Raw genomic sequence first — 18,973 nt, forward strand, 5'->3', positions numbered from 1 at the left:
CCTACCCAGGGTATCCTCCTCCTCCTCAGACAAGGGTTGTGCCTCCCCTAAGTGCTCCTCAAGCTCTTTGCAAACCTCCTCACCTCCTCCTCAACAGTGACAATGCTCTCCAAACCATGCACAAATCCACCATCCCTCCAAGGGGGAACACAACACCCTGGTCAACTTAGGGGTGGGATGGGAAAGGGAACTGAAGGGACAGCTGCACGGGAGGTGGGTTCCCTTGGTGACCCTAATGTCCTTTGTCTTTCTCTTCTCTCCTCCACGCAGGGCCCGGAGCGGTGCACGACGGCGGCAACGCGGCGTCCCGGGTGGCTGCTGGCCTCTGCCTCTGGGCCACCCTCCTTGCTCGCCTCCTCCTCGACTTTTGATAAGGGAGCGGAGGGTCCCGGGAGGCCTCGCCGCACCTCTGCCCCGCCGCGGGCTCGGCCGCCGCGCCGCCCGGGGACTCCTCTCCGTGGGACGGGCGATGCGCCGGAGGACGGGCGGCGGTGCCGAGCGTCCGAGGATGGCCCCGTCTCCCACGTGCCGGGATCGTTCTCGCCGCCGGTTACGCTGTACAGACCCCACCACGTGCCACCAGACTGCCACCCGCCCCGGGGATGTGGCCGGCATGGACGGTGTCCCCCGTGGCTGCCTCGTCTCCAGCGCTGGGGGCGCGGAGCCGTGGGGGCGGGTGCCGCCCAGAGCCTTCACCGGGATGTCCGTCTCGTCGTCTCACTAAACCGCCTATGCCCAAAAAGACCCCAAGGCTGAGGCCTCCTGGCTCTGCCTTCAGCCCTCTTGGTCTTGAATGTCAGTTCTCATCGCCAAAGCTCCTCCTAAGCACCCCGATGTGGCCAGCCCCCGTCACCTGCCTCTGCTCCTGACAGGATGTTCTCCGGCCCTTTGCTGAAGGATCACTCGACACAACCACTTGTCCTTCCAGGCTCATGCACTTCCCACTACTCTTTATTCCAGCTGACATTGTACCCCTGTGCTTCCCACTAAAACCCCCTCACTTTCCTGAGGATACGAGGCTGCTCACAGGAATGTGAGACCTGGGGACAGCCACCAGCCCTCCTAGAGACTAAAACCTTCTTGCTGCATCAGGCAGCCAGGCCCTCACTCCTTGCTCCAGATCCCTGCCCCCTCTGCTGCTGCCCCCCTGATGGCCCCACGGCTCTCACCTTGATGCTCTGCCAGCACTTTCTGGGGAGGTTTCTCTGGGTTTTTTTTTTCCAAGCACTTTCCAACCTGCACATCAAAAGCACAGCATCACCAGCGTGGGGCAGAGGCTCTGAACAACAGATCAAAACACCAGCTGACACTGGCTTTCACTACGGCTCTGACACTCACGACCATCTGTATCTCTGCCCCTCTGAGGGCCCTGAGCTGCAATGTCCTCACTCTGCCTTGTCTCATGCCCATCACATGCTGCTGCCTGAGGAAATTCTGGTATGTCTGACCCTGTGGAGGAGGCCTGGGTTCTGCTGATTTGCTTTGCCGGCACAGCAGGGACAAGGATGGTTCCAATGCTCCCTGCTGCAACTTGCCTGAGACACCAAAACAGACACAACCAGACTCTGCCCTCTCTGCTTCTTCCATCCACCCTGGGAGCTGCCACCCATGGTGGTGGTAGCCACGTCACCTCCCTGCATATGGAATTGTGCTCCTGATAGCCTCCTGCACCATGGACCCCCTTGCCTGGTACATTGTGGCAGCCCTGAGCCTTCTTGTCACTCCTTGGCCACCCGGGAATGCTTTAGGGCCACAGTCTGGGGATGGATGCTCCCATCCTGCTCCTGAAAAGTCACACGTGGCACCAGACTCTATTGCTGTGACAGGGAGACTTGACTACAGCAAGGCACTGAGCAAGCACACAGAGTGTTCCCTGTCCTGACCCAGCACCTCCCCGTGCCTTGTCCCTTCCTTCCCCCTCCACAAGTGAGATGACTTAAGAACAACAGCCACGCACATGCTGTCTTCCCCATGCAAACTCTGCTGCTGCCCAAACCTGCTTTCTGTGGCTGCAAGGAAGCTGAGGTGCCAGGCCTCAGCACACAAGATGGAAAAAACCCACCCTGAGCCAGAGGCCATGATGGGCCACCACCCTGCCCTCTACGTAGCCCTTCCCCTCCTCATCCCTGTTCTCAGCAGGCTGCCCAGGACTTGCTCCAAAATCTCAGTGGGTGCTTCTGCCCCCCCATCCTGGATGTTCAACGCACCATGTCTGATTGACAAAAAGCACCTGGCCCCAGGCAGGGGCTGCCCTGGTGCTGGCTTACCTGGTGGACGGGGATCCGGCACTGACTGGGTGAGTCCGCGTCCTGCGGTCCCTGCGGTGCTGCTCTGCTTCTGTTTCTCCACTGGCATCCAAGAAAAGTGGCACTGTCAGCGATCTGGGTCCTATCCCATGGCCCTGGGCATGTTTATCACGTGGGGATGGCACTGTCTTCAGCCAGCACGGCGACACGCACATTCTTCCCCACGTGCCCGTTCCAAAAGTACAGCGGGTGCAGGAGACACCTTGCCCTGATGCCTTTACTGGTCTGCACTGCCCCACACCTGTCCCCTGCTATTACCCCATGTCCTTTCCTTGATCAGCCCCAAATTTCTCTGTCCACACAGCAGAAATGCTGCAGTCACAGGGCCAGGGGCCGTGGCAAATCAGAGAGTGGCGGTGACGAGATGCCACAACGCACACTGAGGCTGGCGGGCCTGGTGCCAGGGCTGCCCCCATCCCATCCTTGTCCCTGGGTCGGGTGGGCTCCCCTGTACCCTGCCGGGACGGCATTTGACTTTTTCGTGCCATGTAACGTGCCATTGTGAGGAACGTGTTGGCTGTCTGAGGCCGGCCCTGCCGCGGTCCTGCCAGGTGGCAGACCCATTTGTGACCACTGCTCTCCATGTTTGGATGCCCGGGGTGTGGCTGGGTGCCCAGGGCGGGGGCAGTGTGGCTCTCGGGTCTCTCCTGCTGACAGCCGTGATGGCCGGTCTTGAGTTTCTGTCGATCATTGTATTCCAAGGGTGGCTATACTACCTGAGATTTGTGCATGTTACATTGTAGTTGTAACCTTTTCTAATTCGGCAAGAATAAGAGATGGTTGTGATTGTGCAGTGTATCAATAAAGTTTGACGAACTTTGTACCTTCGGGGCTTTGCTTCACGGGTCCCGTGCACCCCAGGGAAGGGACGCGGTGCTGGGCACCTGCTGAGCTGAGCTGGGAGGGCTCCTGAGTGCCTGGGACCTCTGCCACTCCTGGGGTCTCACCCAGCACTTGGCTGGACCCTCTGGGGATTCAACTGGGGGCCTTCTGCTGTTTGGGCCATCCTTCACCCCATCCATGCATCTCCCCTGGGAATCCACCAGTGAGTCCCGGGTCCTGTCCACCGATGAGCGATGAGCACGCACCTGTTGATGGAGTCCCTGCAGGGTAAGGACTGTCTTTGCTCTCATCACTCACCTGCATTCAGTGAAACAACATGATCGGGGTCTCTTTTCCACAACTGAGCTATTCCCAGCATCTCCTCCATGATCTTGCAACAATGCTCACTCTGACAACTAAACCTGCCTCCAATGAAGGGATACCTCTGCAGACAATGCACTCCCAAGGTTTATTCCTATCGTGATCTGACAGTGTGTGACACAGGTCAAATGTCTTCATCAAAGGACAACAACTTTGAAGACCAGGAGGCAGAAGAGTTGTGACACTCAGTGTCTCCCTGACATGGCTGTAATCTCACAGCAGGCTGTACCCTCCACTCCCAGGGGATACCTCACCTTACCACACCATCAACCAGGAGAAAACATTCAACAAGCTTCTCTAAAGTGAGACTTGCTGCCAGGAAACTGGGGACAGTGGGACTGTGTCAGATCCATCAGAGTCTTGCTCACTTGGAGACCTCCTTTTGTCTTCCCCAGTGTGGGAATAAAAAGCCCAGTCCCAGGAGTTTTTCCCTGAACCCCACAACAAGCAAACAGCTCCATCCCAGCACTGCTATGAGCTGCTGCGACCCTGAACATCAGGGACACCTCTGCTGTCCCCATCAAGTGACCCCAGCAGAAAAGTAAGTGCTTCCCAAAACCCAACAACCTCCTGAGGGAAGGGGTGTGGGAGGGATGTGTCACCTTGCCCATTTTCCTCAATGTCACCTGCAGTGACTCAAGAATTGGTGGCCTCCATGGGAGACTCTCTGCTTAGAGCCTCTTCCAAAAACCCCAACCCATGAGGAAGACAGGGCTGCTTTGATGTAACTACAGATGCCACAGAACAACACTCACCCCTTGCATGAGGCCCCTGGGGATCCCACCACAATCCGAGTCTCCCTAACGCTTCCCATCTTCCCATGCCAGTTCTGCTGGATACCCAGTGCTGGACCTGCCTCCACTGGAGTGATAACCTACAGATGCCCAAATGCTCCTGCTCATGGCACATCCTGATGCCTAGTCTGCTCTGTCCCCATCACAGAGCACGAGGAGGTGATGCAGCCCCTCTCTGACCATGGGATACCCTCCATCTCCCTTTTCCTGGCTTGAGAGGAATGTTTCTTCATGACCCTCAGCAATACACAACTTGTGCCTAAGGACAAGAACCTCAGCTGCTACATCCAGGGGGAGGGAAGGCATATTTGAGACCATGACCTTCATCCCTCCCCAGCACCAAGAGACACCCTTACCTATGTCAATAAATTATTACATAAATGTATCCATCGAGCAGCCCCTCTCTCTTTAACTTCCTCTTTGTCTGCTACTTTGGCACTGGACACTCCTTGATCTCTCACCTATAACACCAAAAAAGTTACAATTACAGAGAGGAGGTGAGGGAGAGAGCCCTGTTACCTCCATACCTATCTCTGGATCCCTCCCATTACCCCCAAGCATCCAGGCATTGCCCCAGGTACCCGGATTGCTCTACTGTGGCTGGCTGCTCCAACCTGGGAGTTGCAACACCTGCATAAAGACCAACGCCATCACCTCTGCCATCCTGACCCTGTACCTATGAGCAGCTGTCCTGTCCCCACTCCCTCAGTACCCTGTCCCTTACTTGGGATGTACCACAAAGCCTGAGCATGATTCTTCCCTTACCCCATGTCAGTATCACTTGGACACTGCATGTCACACTCAAAGCAATACCTTCCCATGCCACTTCTCCACATTCATCTCTTGGGTTACATCATAGGGTCAGGAAATAAACACTCACACAAAACTGTCATGCCATCAATAGCAACCAACTTCTGATCCTGCAAATGTCTCAGGTGACCTGAAGAAACCAGTACCCTGGAGGCTACAGTTGAGGCTGAGGATCAAACTCACTAAACAACCTTCCAGCATCACCAAAAAGAGGACACAGACCAAGACAAGGCTCCATGGACAGCAAAATGCACCTACACCCAAACAACCTTGTTGTGCTTTACCTGTATGCAGCATTGCATGGGAAAGCCTGTTCCTTGTACCCACCTCACATCACTCTGTCTCTCCTTCCCACACAAGATTGGCTTCAGCTGCTCCATAAGCATCCCCTGTAATGCTGTGCAGCTGGGCTGGAGAGCCACAGGGTGAGCTTAGCACTAAGTGTGGTCCTGATCTGGGAAATAAGGCACAGCTGTGCCTCACACTCTCTCCATCTACTCACCAAAGCCTTACCTGTGACAGCATTCCTGCTGGGCTCACCACTGAGGTCCAGGGGCCATCTTTCCAATGCTCTAGTGGCCCATTGTGATGACTTGGTGCTCCCATCTGCCACCTCCCATCCAGCATCCCTCCCTATCTCCCTCCCCATTCCTGGTGGCGCAAGGGGAGAACGCGGGGTGGCCCTGGCCCCCGCGGCAATGAGCACCACAACCAGACGGAGCGGCCACATGGAACAATCGTTTTAATGGATAGGCAGAGAGAGCCCTCTCGCCGCCCGCCTGCCCACACCCGGGCCCCCCGCATGCCCCCCGCCGCCGGCCGCAGGGAAGGAAAGGAAATTGAAGGAGGAAAACCAATTGCAGGAGAAACCCCCGCTGAAATGGATGGCGAGGCAACAGGTCCTGCGCCTTGGCAGGGGCCAGTTGCTTCGTCTTCTTTTTCTTATTTATTTTGTTGTTTTGATTGGGTTTTTATATATATATATATATACACACACACACACACGCACACACACACATATACATACACATATATATATATATATAAAAATATAAAACTGAGCTATATAGATCTCCCTCTGTCCCTCAGCTCGCTTTATTCCACCGCAAACAGGCCAGGGCCACGCGGAAAAAAAGCGACGGAGAGGGGCCCCAGCCCCCCGTTACCCTTTGTCCCCGGTGACCCGAGGGTGGAAAGGCGAGGGGGTTCAGGGATGTGTGGACTGAGACGCTTGTCTCGCTGAGAACCGATACACACCTAACTCCATATACAGCATGCAGTAATGGCAGCGGAAGGACCCTGCTGGGAACCGTGGCTAGAACTCTAACAAAAGAAAATTATATATATATATATGTATATTTATATATACTGTATATATATATCCCATAAAAAGATTCAGTATCTCCCTCCACCTCAACGCGCGGCGAGTGTCATCTGCGCCCTCGGCAGGAACTGTCCAGACGACCGCTTTTGGGCCGGTTTTGGGGGGGTTTCAGCACAGGACTCCTCTTCCTCCTCTTCCTCCTCACCGGGCTCACAAATCTCCTTGGCTGGTCGCCTCCTCGGCAAACAAACTTCTCTCCGCTTGCTCCCCCTCTCCTGGATTGTGGTTTTTTTTCCTCTTTTTTTCTTTTCTTTTTTCCCCCTCTTTTTTTTTTTTTTTTTTTTTTTTTTTGCATTTCTGTTTTTTAGGAACTAAGAGTTCTAGGCTCGTATCAGAAAATACAATTAATAAAATTAACCATGACTCAGAATCCCTTATCATTCACGATGTCCGCGGATGGTACGATGAAAGCGTGGCTTGACGCCGGTCTCCTTCCTCCCTTTCCTTTCGTGGTGGTGTGGTAACTGTTGAAGATCTATATATCTATACATACATATATATATGTATACATGGAGATATATATATATATGTATATATTCTGAAACACAAATGGCGGCACAGTCCATGAGAAGATGGGGAAATCTTGGCCAAGGAGAAAACCGGTGTGTCTGGATGGAGGGTCCCACAGGAGGGAGCAGGCGGGTGGGGGTGGTGAAGAGGACAGGGCAGGGGACAAGTGCCACACACTGATGGCCCTGTCCATCCTCCACTCTGGCCCATGGCAGAGAATGGCGAAAACAGGGGGAAAAAGTGGCAGGGGACGAAAAAAAAAAACAGGTTGAAAAGAAAAAGACTCAATCACATTGCATCTTCAGCAGGAAGCCTTGGATTATTAATTTTTTTTCCCATTTCTCTCCATTCCAAATTCCTGTTGTGTTTTTTTTTTTTTTTTTTTTTTTTGCTTGTTTTTCCTCTCTCCCCCTCCCCCAGGTGGCCTGGCTGGATACTCTCTCAATTCTTATGATTATTTTCAGAAACGGTGAACACTTCTTCTTCTTCTTCTTCTTTTCTTCCTCTCCTTTCTGCTTGCGCTCGCTGGCCGTGGTCGTCGCCGCCGCTACTCCGCGGGCCGGCTCTGGTGTCAAAACTGGCGGGCGAGGAGGGCGAGCGGGAGGAGCAGCAGCCACGCGGAGCCGCGTCGCCGCCACGCGCCGCTGTTCCCGTCGTGCACTGCTCCAGGGCCTGTGGGAAGGGACAGGAATGCCCACACGGTTGGTCACAAAGTCAGCAAACAGCAGAAACCATGAAATAAAGTTTAAAAAACACAAACATTTGGTTATTTGGGGCCCCGGCGTTGTGGGGTTGCTCTGAGAGCTCTGAGAGCTCTCTTGGTGTCCCGCTCCATCCGTGTTGTCTCAAGATTGTGGGAACAGCCATCCCTGTCCCCACAATGCTGATTTTTGGGACAAGATCCTCTGTAGTCCCTTTTCAGCCTGAAATCCCCATCCCAAGCTTGCTCTTTGTGCATCACCGCTATCCGACCTCCCTCAGCCCCCTTCACTCTCCTCCTAATTTTTCCCAATTTTCCATCCACACTCATAAGGGAGATAACAATTTTTGCCCAGCGCATTCTGCCCGCCCAACAGGGCGGCCACCCTGTTGCCCACTAGTGTCCCTTGGGAGGGACAGTAACACCTGCCCGCCCTGCAGAGACACCGCCAGCAGCACTACATTGAGCACTTCATGTTTTGCACCTCTTCAGAGCCTCTGCAGGGCTCAGCATGGGCCCAGACCACCTCAAGGAGATGGGATGAGGAAGGTGGTCAAGAAGAGCCAAGCGCACTCATCTTTGGGGACCACAGGGGGTGAGGAATTCAAAGCTCTCTATGCGAAAGGATGTGGAGAACGTCTTAGCTAATGGCTTTCACCAAAACACCTATTTTTTCACCAAATAGTTGTCCAGGAGAAGACTAAGGTGAAAAAAGACCTCAGGAAGGCATCCACACTGGTGTCCTGTGGAAGCAGGGCTGACCAAAAGTTCTGATTCACAACTGCTTTTGAAACCCCAGGACATGCCTCCTCACTTCAAAACCTGACCAGGGCATTGACCATCAGTAACTATCTGGTTTCCCACATGGAACACTCTCCAGCACACTCAGATACCTCACACCTCACAAATCCAGGCACCAAATCCAGGTCTCACATACTACCTGCACACACATCTACAAGTCATCCCAAGGACTGACCACTCAATTCATCACAAATGAAGCCTCCCCAAAATCAAGATGACACCAAGCCAGTTGGCCGGACAGTAAGATTACACAGCAGAGAGCTGGCTGTCCTGGCCAGAAATACCACCAGAAAGGGGACCAAATGCCTGTCTACCCCTATCTCATCCCATAAAAAGGCACTAGAAGCATCCCAGAGGAGGAAGGACCTGCCATAAGACCCATTTACACAGTAGTACTGGGAAAGCAGCCCAAAGACATCCCTGCTTGGCCTTGGCAGTGGGGAAGGGAGTGAGACACCATGGGATGGGGACAGGCATGCAGAGGGCACAGACCACCACCAGACAGGCACAGTAGGCTGGCACAGAGGGGGCAGGATGGGAGGGCAGCTAAGAAAGCCCTAATTCATCCCTACACCAGTGAAATCTGTGGGGCTGTGGGGCAGGAGATCCAGGTGCTGGGTGCTGTGGCTCCCACTGAGATGAGTTGTGATGGGAGCCAGAGGGGCCCAGGGGGAACAGCAGGGGAAGCAGTGGCATTGTCAAGGACCCCCAAATTACTGACCTTTCCAGGGTGTCAGAGCGGTAGTTGTCTCTTCTAAAAATTAAAGAACAAGTGAAAGTTAAGGCAAAAGGGCAATGGAAAGTGCAGGCTCGAGACACCTCCCTCCACCTGGGGTGGGAAAACCAGTGCTGGGGTAGAAATGGAATCTGTTTCCCAAATCACACCCCACTGCTATGGGGCCACAGTCCCCTCATCTCTGAGATGAGCTGAATATGGGACCTCAGACCTGGCAGAGCCTGTAGTTGCACCCTGTGCAAAAGGCAAAGCACAGGGGCTGGGATATGGGGAGGCAGGGGGTTCACCTCTCCCCCATCAGTTTGGGGCCCATCCCTCTTTCTAATCCTGCAATATCCCAAAAAGATTTATGGACTGACAGCCACCTCTAGGAGCAACATGGACTTTGTGATGAGAGAGAAGAAGAGGGTTGGTTTTTCCCCAACTCCACAGAATGATGTGGTTTTCCTGAGCACTCTATCACATCCCAGACAGCACCAAATGAGCCGCTGAATGAGGTGGCAGGTCTGGAATAACGAGTGCTACATGTTAAATAAAGCACTGGTTGACCTCCGTGAAAAATTAGATTAAAAAAAGGATTAAAAGATGAACGCTACATTAGCCTCTCACACAACCCCAAAAAGGCTCATGTCACGGTACCTGCACAGATTAAATCTCCATTTCGGGGGGAAAAACTCCAAAACACTCAGCTTCAGGGAAAAGGGGCCATTCACAAAATCATCCCCCAAAATCTCACAGAAGAGACATTTCTCATGCACAGGTAGTGCAGCCACCGCATCCACTTCCCTCTTCTCTTGCATTAAATAAATAAATATGTTGATAAATAAAGACACATTAATCCCCAGATTGAAGACTCTGGCTGTTTAGGGACAGGTGAGCTCAGCCCTGTGACACTTGGGGACATCACATTGCTGATAATTAGGGAGTGGTTGTTCCTGGGGGTGCTGGGGAGCCCTGCACCAGGAGATGGGGGACCTCCACATGTCACAGTCTCCTCAGGGAACTGTCACCCCCTGGGGACTCAGTTATTAAAGACTGAATGGATCATTCAATCAATGCAGCCTTTATGGAAATTATGGGTAGTCAAAGGACTCTGATTTTGCTCCCTGATGGGATTCACGTGCAGACCACAAAACTATGGGGGGGGGGGGGAAATCCTAAAATAAGCTTAGATTTCAGTGGAATGCTTCCCTGCCTCCCACCTGACAGTGCCATAACAGCACAAGTGCCACAGTTGGGTTGGAATCCAAGGAACCAAGAGCTCATCAGCAGGGAGATGTCATCTTTACTTTTAGGCTGCTTATCGAGCCTGGATCAGCAGATGCCAAATTAAAGGCCCTCACTAATTAAGATTTAACCTCATAAACTCATTAGAAGGCTGCAACATCACAGCTAAGGATATGGCTCAGGCTATGTTGGGCACTTGGCATGGCCACCCTATGCCTGTAATAGAGGTGGAGCCAAGCCTGGGTGACCTTGCAGTGCCAGGGGTGTTGGTATCCCTAAAACATGGGATTATTGGATTACCAGGAAGGCTGGCGGGGAAGAGAGCTGAGATAGTTCCTAAGCACAGGTGAATCTTCATCACATAGGGCTTGGACTTTACTGGGGGAGCAAATAGGACTGAGTATCTAAGATGGGATGAACTCCTCTGTCACAGCTCAGGGGAACCTGAACAGCTGCCAGTACCAGTGGCAGGGGAGGATAAGCCTGTCCTGTGATGCTACCCTGACCCCATGGCTGTGGTGTGGTCCCTGGCAAAGCCCAGCATCCCCTACTGTCCTTAAACAAACTGCTCCCATGGAATCCACCCAGCCCTCCCAGAGACAAGGACAGCACTTCTTAGGGTCTCCACATGCCTCCCACTGCACCAGCACACCCCAGAACCCAGCACATACTGTGGGACTGCTCCCTATCCCCACATCCCTTTGCATGGCTGGGGCACAGACTGCCCTGAGCCATTCCTGAGGGATGAGGAAGGCTCATCTGTCACTCTGCTCTGCTCCCTCTGACTCTACAATAACAAGAGACAAAGAGATGGCCAGGCACAATAAACAGGTGACAAGGAGGAGGACAATGTTGGGGAGAGGCTGGAGGTCCCCAGTCTCCACTTCTCCTGTATGGTTCAGCTGCAAGAACCACACACTCCATAGCCCAGCAGGGAAATAACCCCAAGAAGTGCCCAAGAGATCTGTCATCCATTTCTGGCTCCTAGAAAGAACAGCCCCTGCTCTGGTTTTGCTGCTACCTAAAGAGACTTGGCAAATATTGCAATCAATCACAGCCCTTCCCATCCATGAGCAGTGTCAGAGGGATCCATTCTCTCATTCCAGCTCCAGCATGCCGGACAACAGTCCTGGGACAAGGGTACAAACCTTCTCCTCCTCCCTGCCCTCCACACATTCCCATCTGCCAGTGAGGGTCTATCTGCTTGGCAGGAAAACACAACCTGGAAGGTGATGGAGCAATGAGCCTGTTTGTTCTCACAGGGGAATGGGGCAGCAGTGACACTGAGCAACACCTCTCCTCCCACCCAGCAGCACAGGGGGATGCCTTCACACTCTCCTAGGCACTCATCAGAGCAAGAAGATGGAAACCTGCAGCCAGCTACTAACTCTGCATTTATGGCAGATTCCAAACACAGTGCCAAACACCTCTGAATACCTCAGACACTGGACCTGAATCAGGAGGCAAACTTTGGAGGCTTTCCCCTTTCCTTGGACTCACCACAACCTCCAGCCCACATGCCAAAGGCAGAAAGGATCAGCAACAAATGCACATCTCCCCCAAAAAGACATGGGAGACCCTTCCCATGTCTGTCCCATTGGTGGTGTCACTGTGGAGCCATTTCCCCTTCCTGGCTGATTCCCTCAGCCCTGCTCACCGTAGAGGATCATGCTGGCGTTGGTGTTCCCTAGCTGGTTGGAGGCTACACAGGTGTAGTTGCCATAGTCCTGCTCGGAGACGTTGAAGAAAGTCAGTCTGGAGAAGAAGGCTTTGTTCTCCACTTTCAGCCCTTTCTGTCCTTCAGCCAGTCTGGGAGAAAAAGAGGAATGGGAGGTCACGGGGGTGGCATCAGGAAGGGAAGTGCCCACTGCTTTCCATGCTCGGTTATCCTCTGGTTGTGCCTGTGAGTGGGGACAGAGCTTGGGAGAAGAGGGAGAAGGGAAGGTATTGGGAAGATAAAGGAGATGGATGCTGCTCTGCTGGGTCTCCAGCTGCCAGTCCATGCCATCCCCATGCTGACCAAAGGCATCCTCACTGCTGCAGAGTCATGGGATGGTGCTGGGACTTGACAAACGCTGTGCAGAGAGAGGGATGCTCCCATGCCTGAGGAGGGAAGGTGGGAAAGGCTCATTCTCACCCTACAGAAGAGTCTGGTTTCCCTCTCATGTCCTCAGTTCTCTCTGTTCAGCAGAATGCCTTCTGTGACCTTCCTCTTCTCCCACCCCTTGTGTCCCCCATGAGTGATGCAACAGGCACCCATCACAGCAGGGAGGCTTCTCAGCCAGCACAAATGCTGAAGCATTAACCAAGTGCTTGGACTTCCCTGTACTGGTGTCCCCATCCTGCTTAGCTCCTGCAGCTCTCACTGGCTAATTCCTCACGGGAAGTGCCACATTCCCATTATGATCCATGCTGGGTGCTGATCAGGCAGGCTGAGCCTGCTCCTGCCGCTGCTCCGCAGGCCCTCGTGATCTGACCTAGTTCTGAATTCTTTCATCTGCCACACAAACATCCGCAGCTTTGTGCGCTCTGCTGCTCCTTTCCTCTCAAACTGAGTGGGGCAGGCAAACCCAGACTGCCCTCCAGCTTCTGGAGCATCTTTTTGGCCAAAACACCTCTCCTTATGGACTAGTGTGGCTTGTCCTGCTTGGCCACATCATGGCCCCTCTGGGCTTTTCAGGGATAATCAACATAAAAATTGGTTAAAACAATTTTGCCTAGGGTCAGAAAAAAGGCAATTTCTCCAGAGTGGGACCTGGCCTGGGCTGTGCTGCTCCCATACTGATTCCCCAGCCACGTCCCTGTGCTGTTGCTTTGGCAGGACACAGAAGTTGCTGGTTGATCTAAAAGTTCAATTTTCACCCCAAAGCAGAGCAGGCTGCCTCTGGGGCAAACCCTGTCTCTTGACTGATACCACATTTCTCTTGCTTTTCCAAGACCTGCCTTCCAGCCAAAGCATTTAAAGAGATGACAGAGCTTTCTTCCACTCTTAAGTGCCTGGATTTGTGCTGCCAATATCCATTTTGGACATTATGATTCACCCAAGCAGGGATTTACCACAACACCTTCAAACAGAGGCACGGACAGTAACATCCTGCCCCAGTGGAGGCTGGAAGAGATTCCTGGGAAAATCCCCTTGCACAGATTTGATGGGTCAAATACAAAGCCTTTAATAGATGCTGGGTGGTGGCAGTTCCAGCTGTGGATGATGGAATGCCTGGATTTGCCCCAGACAAGCACAACCTGCTGCTGTCAGGGGTACCTGCCTCAGCACCCAAACCAGACTTGTGCCAAGGGTTATGAGCTGAAGCTGCTGGCACTGGGTTGGTGCCTCCCCCACTGTTGTGCCCCCCAGGCTCTTACCTCTTGTCATCTTTGTACCACTGGAATTCAGCTGAGGGCACAGCAGAGGCCTCGCACAGCAGGATGCCCTTCTGCCCCACGGGCACCCCGGTGCTCTTCGCATCCGAGATGTACGGTGGGTCTGCAGGAAGAGGGGAGACCTGGGGTGAGCACACGGCAGCCTTTGGGGCTCCTATCCCTTCCCCTTGCTCCTCAAGATCTCCTTTTTCTCCCTGCACAGGGATAGGAACCGAAATCATCATGGCCATGCTCAGCTCCTGCTACTCTGGTGCTGCTGTCCAGATGTTTTTAAGTTCAGGAGGTTTCTCTTCCAAAAAGAGAGCCCCAACTCATGGTTGTTACATGTCCAGCTAATGGAGTGACCAAAGAGTGGTTTAGGAGGGTCTTCATTTATGTCTAAACATGAAATATGCTGCTTTCTTACCCTTTCTCATTTTTTCTAACAGACAAAAAAAAAAAAAAAAAAAAAAAAAGGAAAAAAGAAATTCTATTTACTGCTCACTTCTCTCGTCTCCTCAGAGGTTATCAGTACAGCATCTCTCCACGGGCAGAAAAACCCAGGTTGATGGAGACAGCTGAGGAGGAGGTGGTGGGAAAAAATGGAGCTCGAAAAGAAGGGGAAAATAGGGCAAAACACCACCTGCTCAGAAAAACTGCTGCTGCCTGTCTCGCTCTGGAGCCTTTGTGTGCGTCATTTCCAAGTGCCACTCCCTTGTGGGGCAGCACGACCCTCTCCAGCCCCACCCCTGTCCCCGATGGCCCCAGGGACTCACAGTTGACGGTGACTTTGACTCGCTGGACGACGGGCGCTGAGACATCGTTGGAGGCGCTGCACTCGTACTCTCCCGACTGCTCCCGCGTGATGCCCGTGATCTCCAGGTACTCATCCTCGCTGATGAACCCCACGGCTGCAGAGGCAGAGGCAGAGGGTGCTGAGTGATGGGGAGGCACTACAGTGTGCCCACTGTGTGTGCCCACCGTCTGTGAGCATGTCACTCTGCACTAGGACACCCAGCCTGCAGGTCCCAGAATGTCCTTGTGGCTGTTCCCCTCCATTTCAAGAAAATTGCTGTCAGAAAGGTTTCTGCAAACACTGGACAGCTCCAACATCTCTGGTCTCACTGAGTGCTACAAACTGTAACTTCTTCCTATTGTATCCATAAGAAGGAGCTAGGTCTAGCGTGTGAGACAAGCACGAGGTTCAAAAGAGTGTCTCCTTGCCTTTTCTTTATTGCATGGTGGTGGCAGGGCAAAAGAGGAGGGAGGATCTCTGGTCTTGGCTTTTTCTAGGAAAGGGTCAGGGAGGGGATTTCTGGCTGTCTGCCAATGGGATAGGGACAGGAGGGAACAGGTAAGACCTTCCTTATACCTCTGGTATCGGATTACAACAACTGAGAGCATCACTTGCTAGAGATAACGTCCCTGAGGTGCTCAGGATGGGCAAAGTGAACAAACCTGCACTCTGCAAAATGACCTGAGTTCACCTCTGCACATTCCCCCTACTGGAAGGTACCACCAGGCTCACCCAGCTCATGTAAACACCCTTTTCTAATTTTTCAGCTTCAATTAGTTCACAGCAGGTCTGTTCTCATTGGTGGTAGTGCCAACACCTTGCTTTAGCTTAAACACCTCATCCCTGTGCCACTCCAGGCTCATTTCTGGGGGGGCTGCACTTGTTCCCCCTCTTCCCCACCCAGGCTGCAATGCAACTTGTTGTTTTGCTCAAAGCCAGAAAGATGCAATCAGTGGTGTTTCCTTTTTTCTGGCGTCATTCAGGCCCCATTCCTTGCAGGAGCTCTTTATTTTGACACACTCATGGAAACACACAGTGCTTGGCTGGCTGGGAGCAGGCTGGGGCACAAGACTCCCCAGGTTCTTCCCACAAACAAGCAGCAAAATTTACTTTTTGAAGCCCCCAAAACAGGGACAACTGCTTTCTTTCCTACTGTTTACATCTCCCCACTGGATCTCCTGCAGCCAGGATGCTGTAATTACTGCACGGAGCATCTCCGAGCCCTGTGTCACACTTAATATTCCTATAAATTTTAAACGGTAGTCCTTGGTACATATGTGTGGCAATTGGTGTCATATTTTAATTAGGCTTGCCCTACACCATCTGAAATTAATAATAGCTCGAATTACCAGTGTAATTTATAAATTAACATTGCTGCAGCATTAGGAAATAAATTAGCTCTGGACAGCTGTTTCTGGGAGTGAGTGCCAATGGCAGAGAGGCCAAGCACAGGTCCCTGGTCCCCAGGGGGATGTTGTGAGCTTGGCCAGCCCTCACTTCCCACCCGGACACTGCTGTCTGTGCTGGCCTGACCTGATGGGCCACACCTCGCTGCGCTTGGCTGGTCAGCTGTGTGCATCCTGCTCCTTACAAATGTATGCAAAATCCACATGAGGGAGGCTCCCAGCGGGGCACACACTGCCTGCATCCCACCAGCTGATGCTTTTATGGCATCTCTTCCCACACTGCAGGAATAGAGTGGTCAGACTCCACCACTCACCATAGAAAGACCAGAGCCACAGCAATTGTATTCCTGTAGTGCCCTGGAACAGCTTGACAACAGTGAGCACCCCAGGCATCTGCCAGGATTCTGCTGCTGCAATCCCAGGTGCCACTACTGTCAACTCAAACTCATGCAAATATGCTCAGCCATGATAAAATCTCACCTTGGCTCTGTCCCTGCATCAGACCTTGCAGCTGCCACCCCCACAGAGCATCCCCAGGGCTTTGCACATCCAGTGCTCCCTGAACCGAGGACCCCGTGCATGCACAAATTCATCCCACCTTCCCAGGCTGACCTAACTGGGAAGGCAGCCCTGTGAGCTTTGCAAAGGAGTGAAGTGAGTTTTCCTGTTGATGAATTGCTGACATACACCAGTGTCCTCAGCCGTGTGCTGAAATTCCCACCCGAGTGGCTCGTGGTGCAAACCGCTGAGCTCATCAGTACTTAGTGCAACTGAAGGGTGAGATATGAAGGCGTTACCCCAAAATCAATATCCTATAGAGACACACAAATTACAGTGTTACATCCAGCGGCCCTGCAGCACTGGAAAAAAAAAAAAAAAAAAAAAAAAAAAAAAGAAAAAGAGGAGAGGGGGAAAAAAAACATTCTTTTTTTGTGGCTGACCTAGAATCAGCTTCTCTGTAGCACAGCGCTGCCTGCTGATAGAGAAACGACACAGCCGGTGGCCCTCAGATGCTCAGCACACAAATCTGACTCTGGGTTGTGCAAAGACTCAGATAACATTGCTTCCCTACTCACCAAAGGCCCTTTCCTAAGTTCCAGAGTCGGCTCACACACGGCAAGAATTAGTTCTTGCCATAGTCAAGTCATAATTTGTGTGTCTGGTTTGATCAGGGAGCAAAGAGCTTGAGTGCATTTTGATCTCCAGCAAAAGACTTTTTTAAAGTAACTGCGAGGGTCAGATTTCCTCCTGCAGAAGCTCAGGAAAGTGGGGGATGAAGGTTTCCTCTGTGCCTGAATCACACTGAAGTCTGAGACGTGCATGGTAATCAGCTGATGGAGAGGCAGAGCTTGAGGTTCAGGGACTCCAGGTCTGGCATCCTGGGAATTTGGCTACAGCCAAACAGAGCCTGCCATGAATGAAGACAGGGTGCTCAGAGCTGGAGCTGACTTCTGTGTACAACTTGATTTAAGTCATGCTCAATAGCATTAGGAATACCATCCCTGCAAAAAGCTCTGGCCCAGGGATGCCTCCTTAGTGCCAGATACAGCATCTCAAATATTTAGGTGATATAAAGAGTCCCTGCCCACTGGTAAAGCAGGAGACACCAGGTGACTAAGACAACATTCCCTCGTCCTCTCCTATACAAGCTTTGCAGGAAAACCAGGTCTGTAAAGCTGTTTTACTCTGTGGGATCACATCCTGGAAAAACCTGGAACTTGGGGATGCAGAGGGTAAGGCTTGAGCAGAGTCCTGCAGCTCCAGGAGCTCTGCCAGACATACCAGTCCTTCTCTGCCTGAACTGATGGTGGGAACTTTCAAGGCTGTCTCTGCTTGAGCACAATTAGGAGCTGAAATATTGCAGGAATTAATGGAGAGCTCTCTCATCTCCTCAGGAGCTAGAAAACCGGCACAGCCAGCACCCATCATTATTATTATTAATACTAATAATAAAACACAGGCCAGAAATGGAATGGTCACGGACGACACAAGTGTAATCCTTGCTCATCAGCCAAGGATGATGAACTAACCCAGGGCGAGCTGGGGAGTGGAAAAGCAAAGCCTGAATCCTTGTGATCATTGAGCAGGAGGCTGCACACAGACCTCCACACACTATTTAGGACTTGCTCTGCAGATCTCTGTTAAAAGCCTCAGGGAAGGGAAGCTTGACCATCACAGCAGTGGAGAAGCCATGGGGTGGGGTCCTGGTGTGGCCCAGGGCACCAAGGCAAACCCAACAGATGGCCAAGCTGTGCTTGGGGTCCCACACAGCATGGATGCAGTGAGGTGTGAACAGATGCCTCCTGCACCCATATTCCTCCTTCCATCTTTTTCCTTCCCTTGGTTCTCCTCTTTTTCCCACCCCAACTCATCTCCCTTCTGACTCCTCCTCCCCATTTGCTTCCATTGAACCTCTGACAAGATAATAACTCACCAGAAAGTGAACACATGTTCCCAAATTAATTACATGCCACTGTCCCCTGGCTTACTGTTGCAGCCATGTTCAGGTCTCTAGGACACTGCTCACAGCTTTCCCTGGCTGAAGGCTGCCTGTGATGCCACTGAAGAAGCTTCCCTGGAGCTCTTTCCTGTGTCCATACAAACTCCCTGCACCTCAGATCAAGCTGAGCCAGCCCAGTCACCCAGGGCAGCAAGATTTTCTCCACTAAAGCCCAAAGGCACAACCTCAACAGTGGTCCCACAACAGGTTTGGTCTCTGGGTGTTCAAAGCCCCACCAGTGATCCCAAAACAATGCCCTGCCCTCTACACAGTGCTGCTGCATTTTCCAGGCACCAATCCCACTGGCCAGGATCAGCCAAAGAAAGAGAATATTTTATGGAGATAATTTTATTAAAATGTTTACAACAATGCAGATATTGACATCTCACTTCAATCAATAGCACAATTTATTGTCCTTCAAGGTGAACATTAAGCCAAGC

General features: G+C 52.3%; 2 protein-coding genes across 16 annotated transcripts in view; one reads left to right on the plus strand and one right to left on the minus strand.

The window, feature by feature from the left end:
* Positions 1 to 4,765, plus strand: part of OPCML (opioid binding protein/cell adhesion molecule like) — a 337,395-nt gene extending 332,630 nt beyond the window's left edge. For 9 of the 11 annotated variants that reach the window (XM_079326629.1, XM_079326628.1, XM_079326630.1 and 6 more), the window contains one exon: positions 271 to 4,765. In XM_079326629.1, the coding sequence (XP_079182755.1) occupies positions 271 to 371 (101 nt within the window). In that variant the 3' untranslated portion in view covers positions 372 to 4,765. The remainder of the gene's footprint in view (positions 1 to 270) is intronic. The other 2 variants (XR_013776827.1, XR_013776830.1) reach the window with 1 other exon arrangement.
* A 1,427-nt stretch (positions 4,766 to 6,192) lies between these two features.
* LOC306812230 (protein CEPU-1) overlaps positions 6,193 to 18,973 on the minus strand; it is a 350,508-nt gene continuing 337,727 nt past the window's right edge. For 3 of the 5 annotated variants that reach the window (XM_079326618.1, XM_079326621.1, XM_079326617.1), the window contains 5 exons: positions 14,608 to 14,742; positions 13,835 to 13,955; positions 12,129 to 12,280; positions 9,230 to 9,262; positions 6,193 to 7,679 (listed from right to left, as the gene is read on the minus strand). In XM_079326618.1, the coding sequence (XP_079182744.1) occupies positions 7,579 to 7,679; positions 9,230 to 9,262; positions 12,129 to 12,280; positions 13,835 to 13,955; positions 14,608 to 14,742 (542 nt within the window). In that variant the 3' untranslated portion in view covers positions 6,193 to 7,578. The remainder of the gene's footprint in view (positions 7,680 to 9,229; positions 9,263 to 12,128; positions 12,281 to 13,834; positions 13,956 to 14,607; positions 14,743 to 18,973) is intronic. The other 2 variants (XM_079326620.1, XM_079326619.1) reach the window with 1 other exon arrangement.

This window comes from Erithacus rubecula (assembly GCF_903797595.1).
Source record: "Erithacus rubecula genome assembly, chromosome: 25".
In the NCBI taxonomy this organism is placed as follows: Eukaryota; Metazoa; Chordata; class Aves; order Passeriformes; family Muscicapidae; genus Erithacus; species Erithacus rubecula.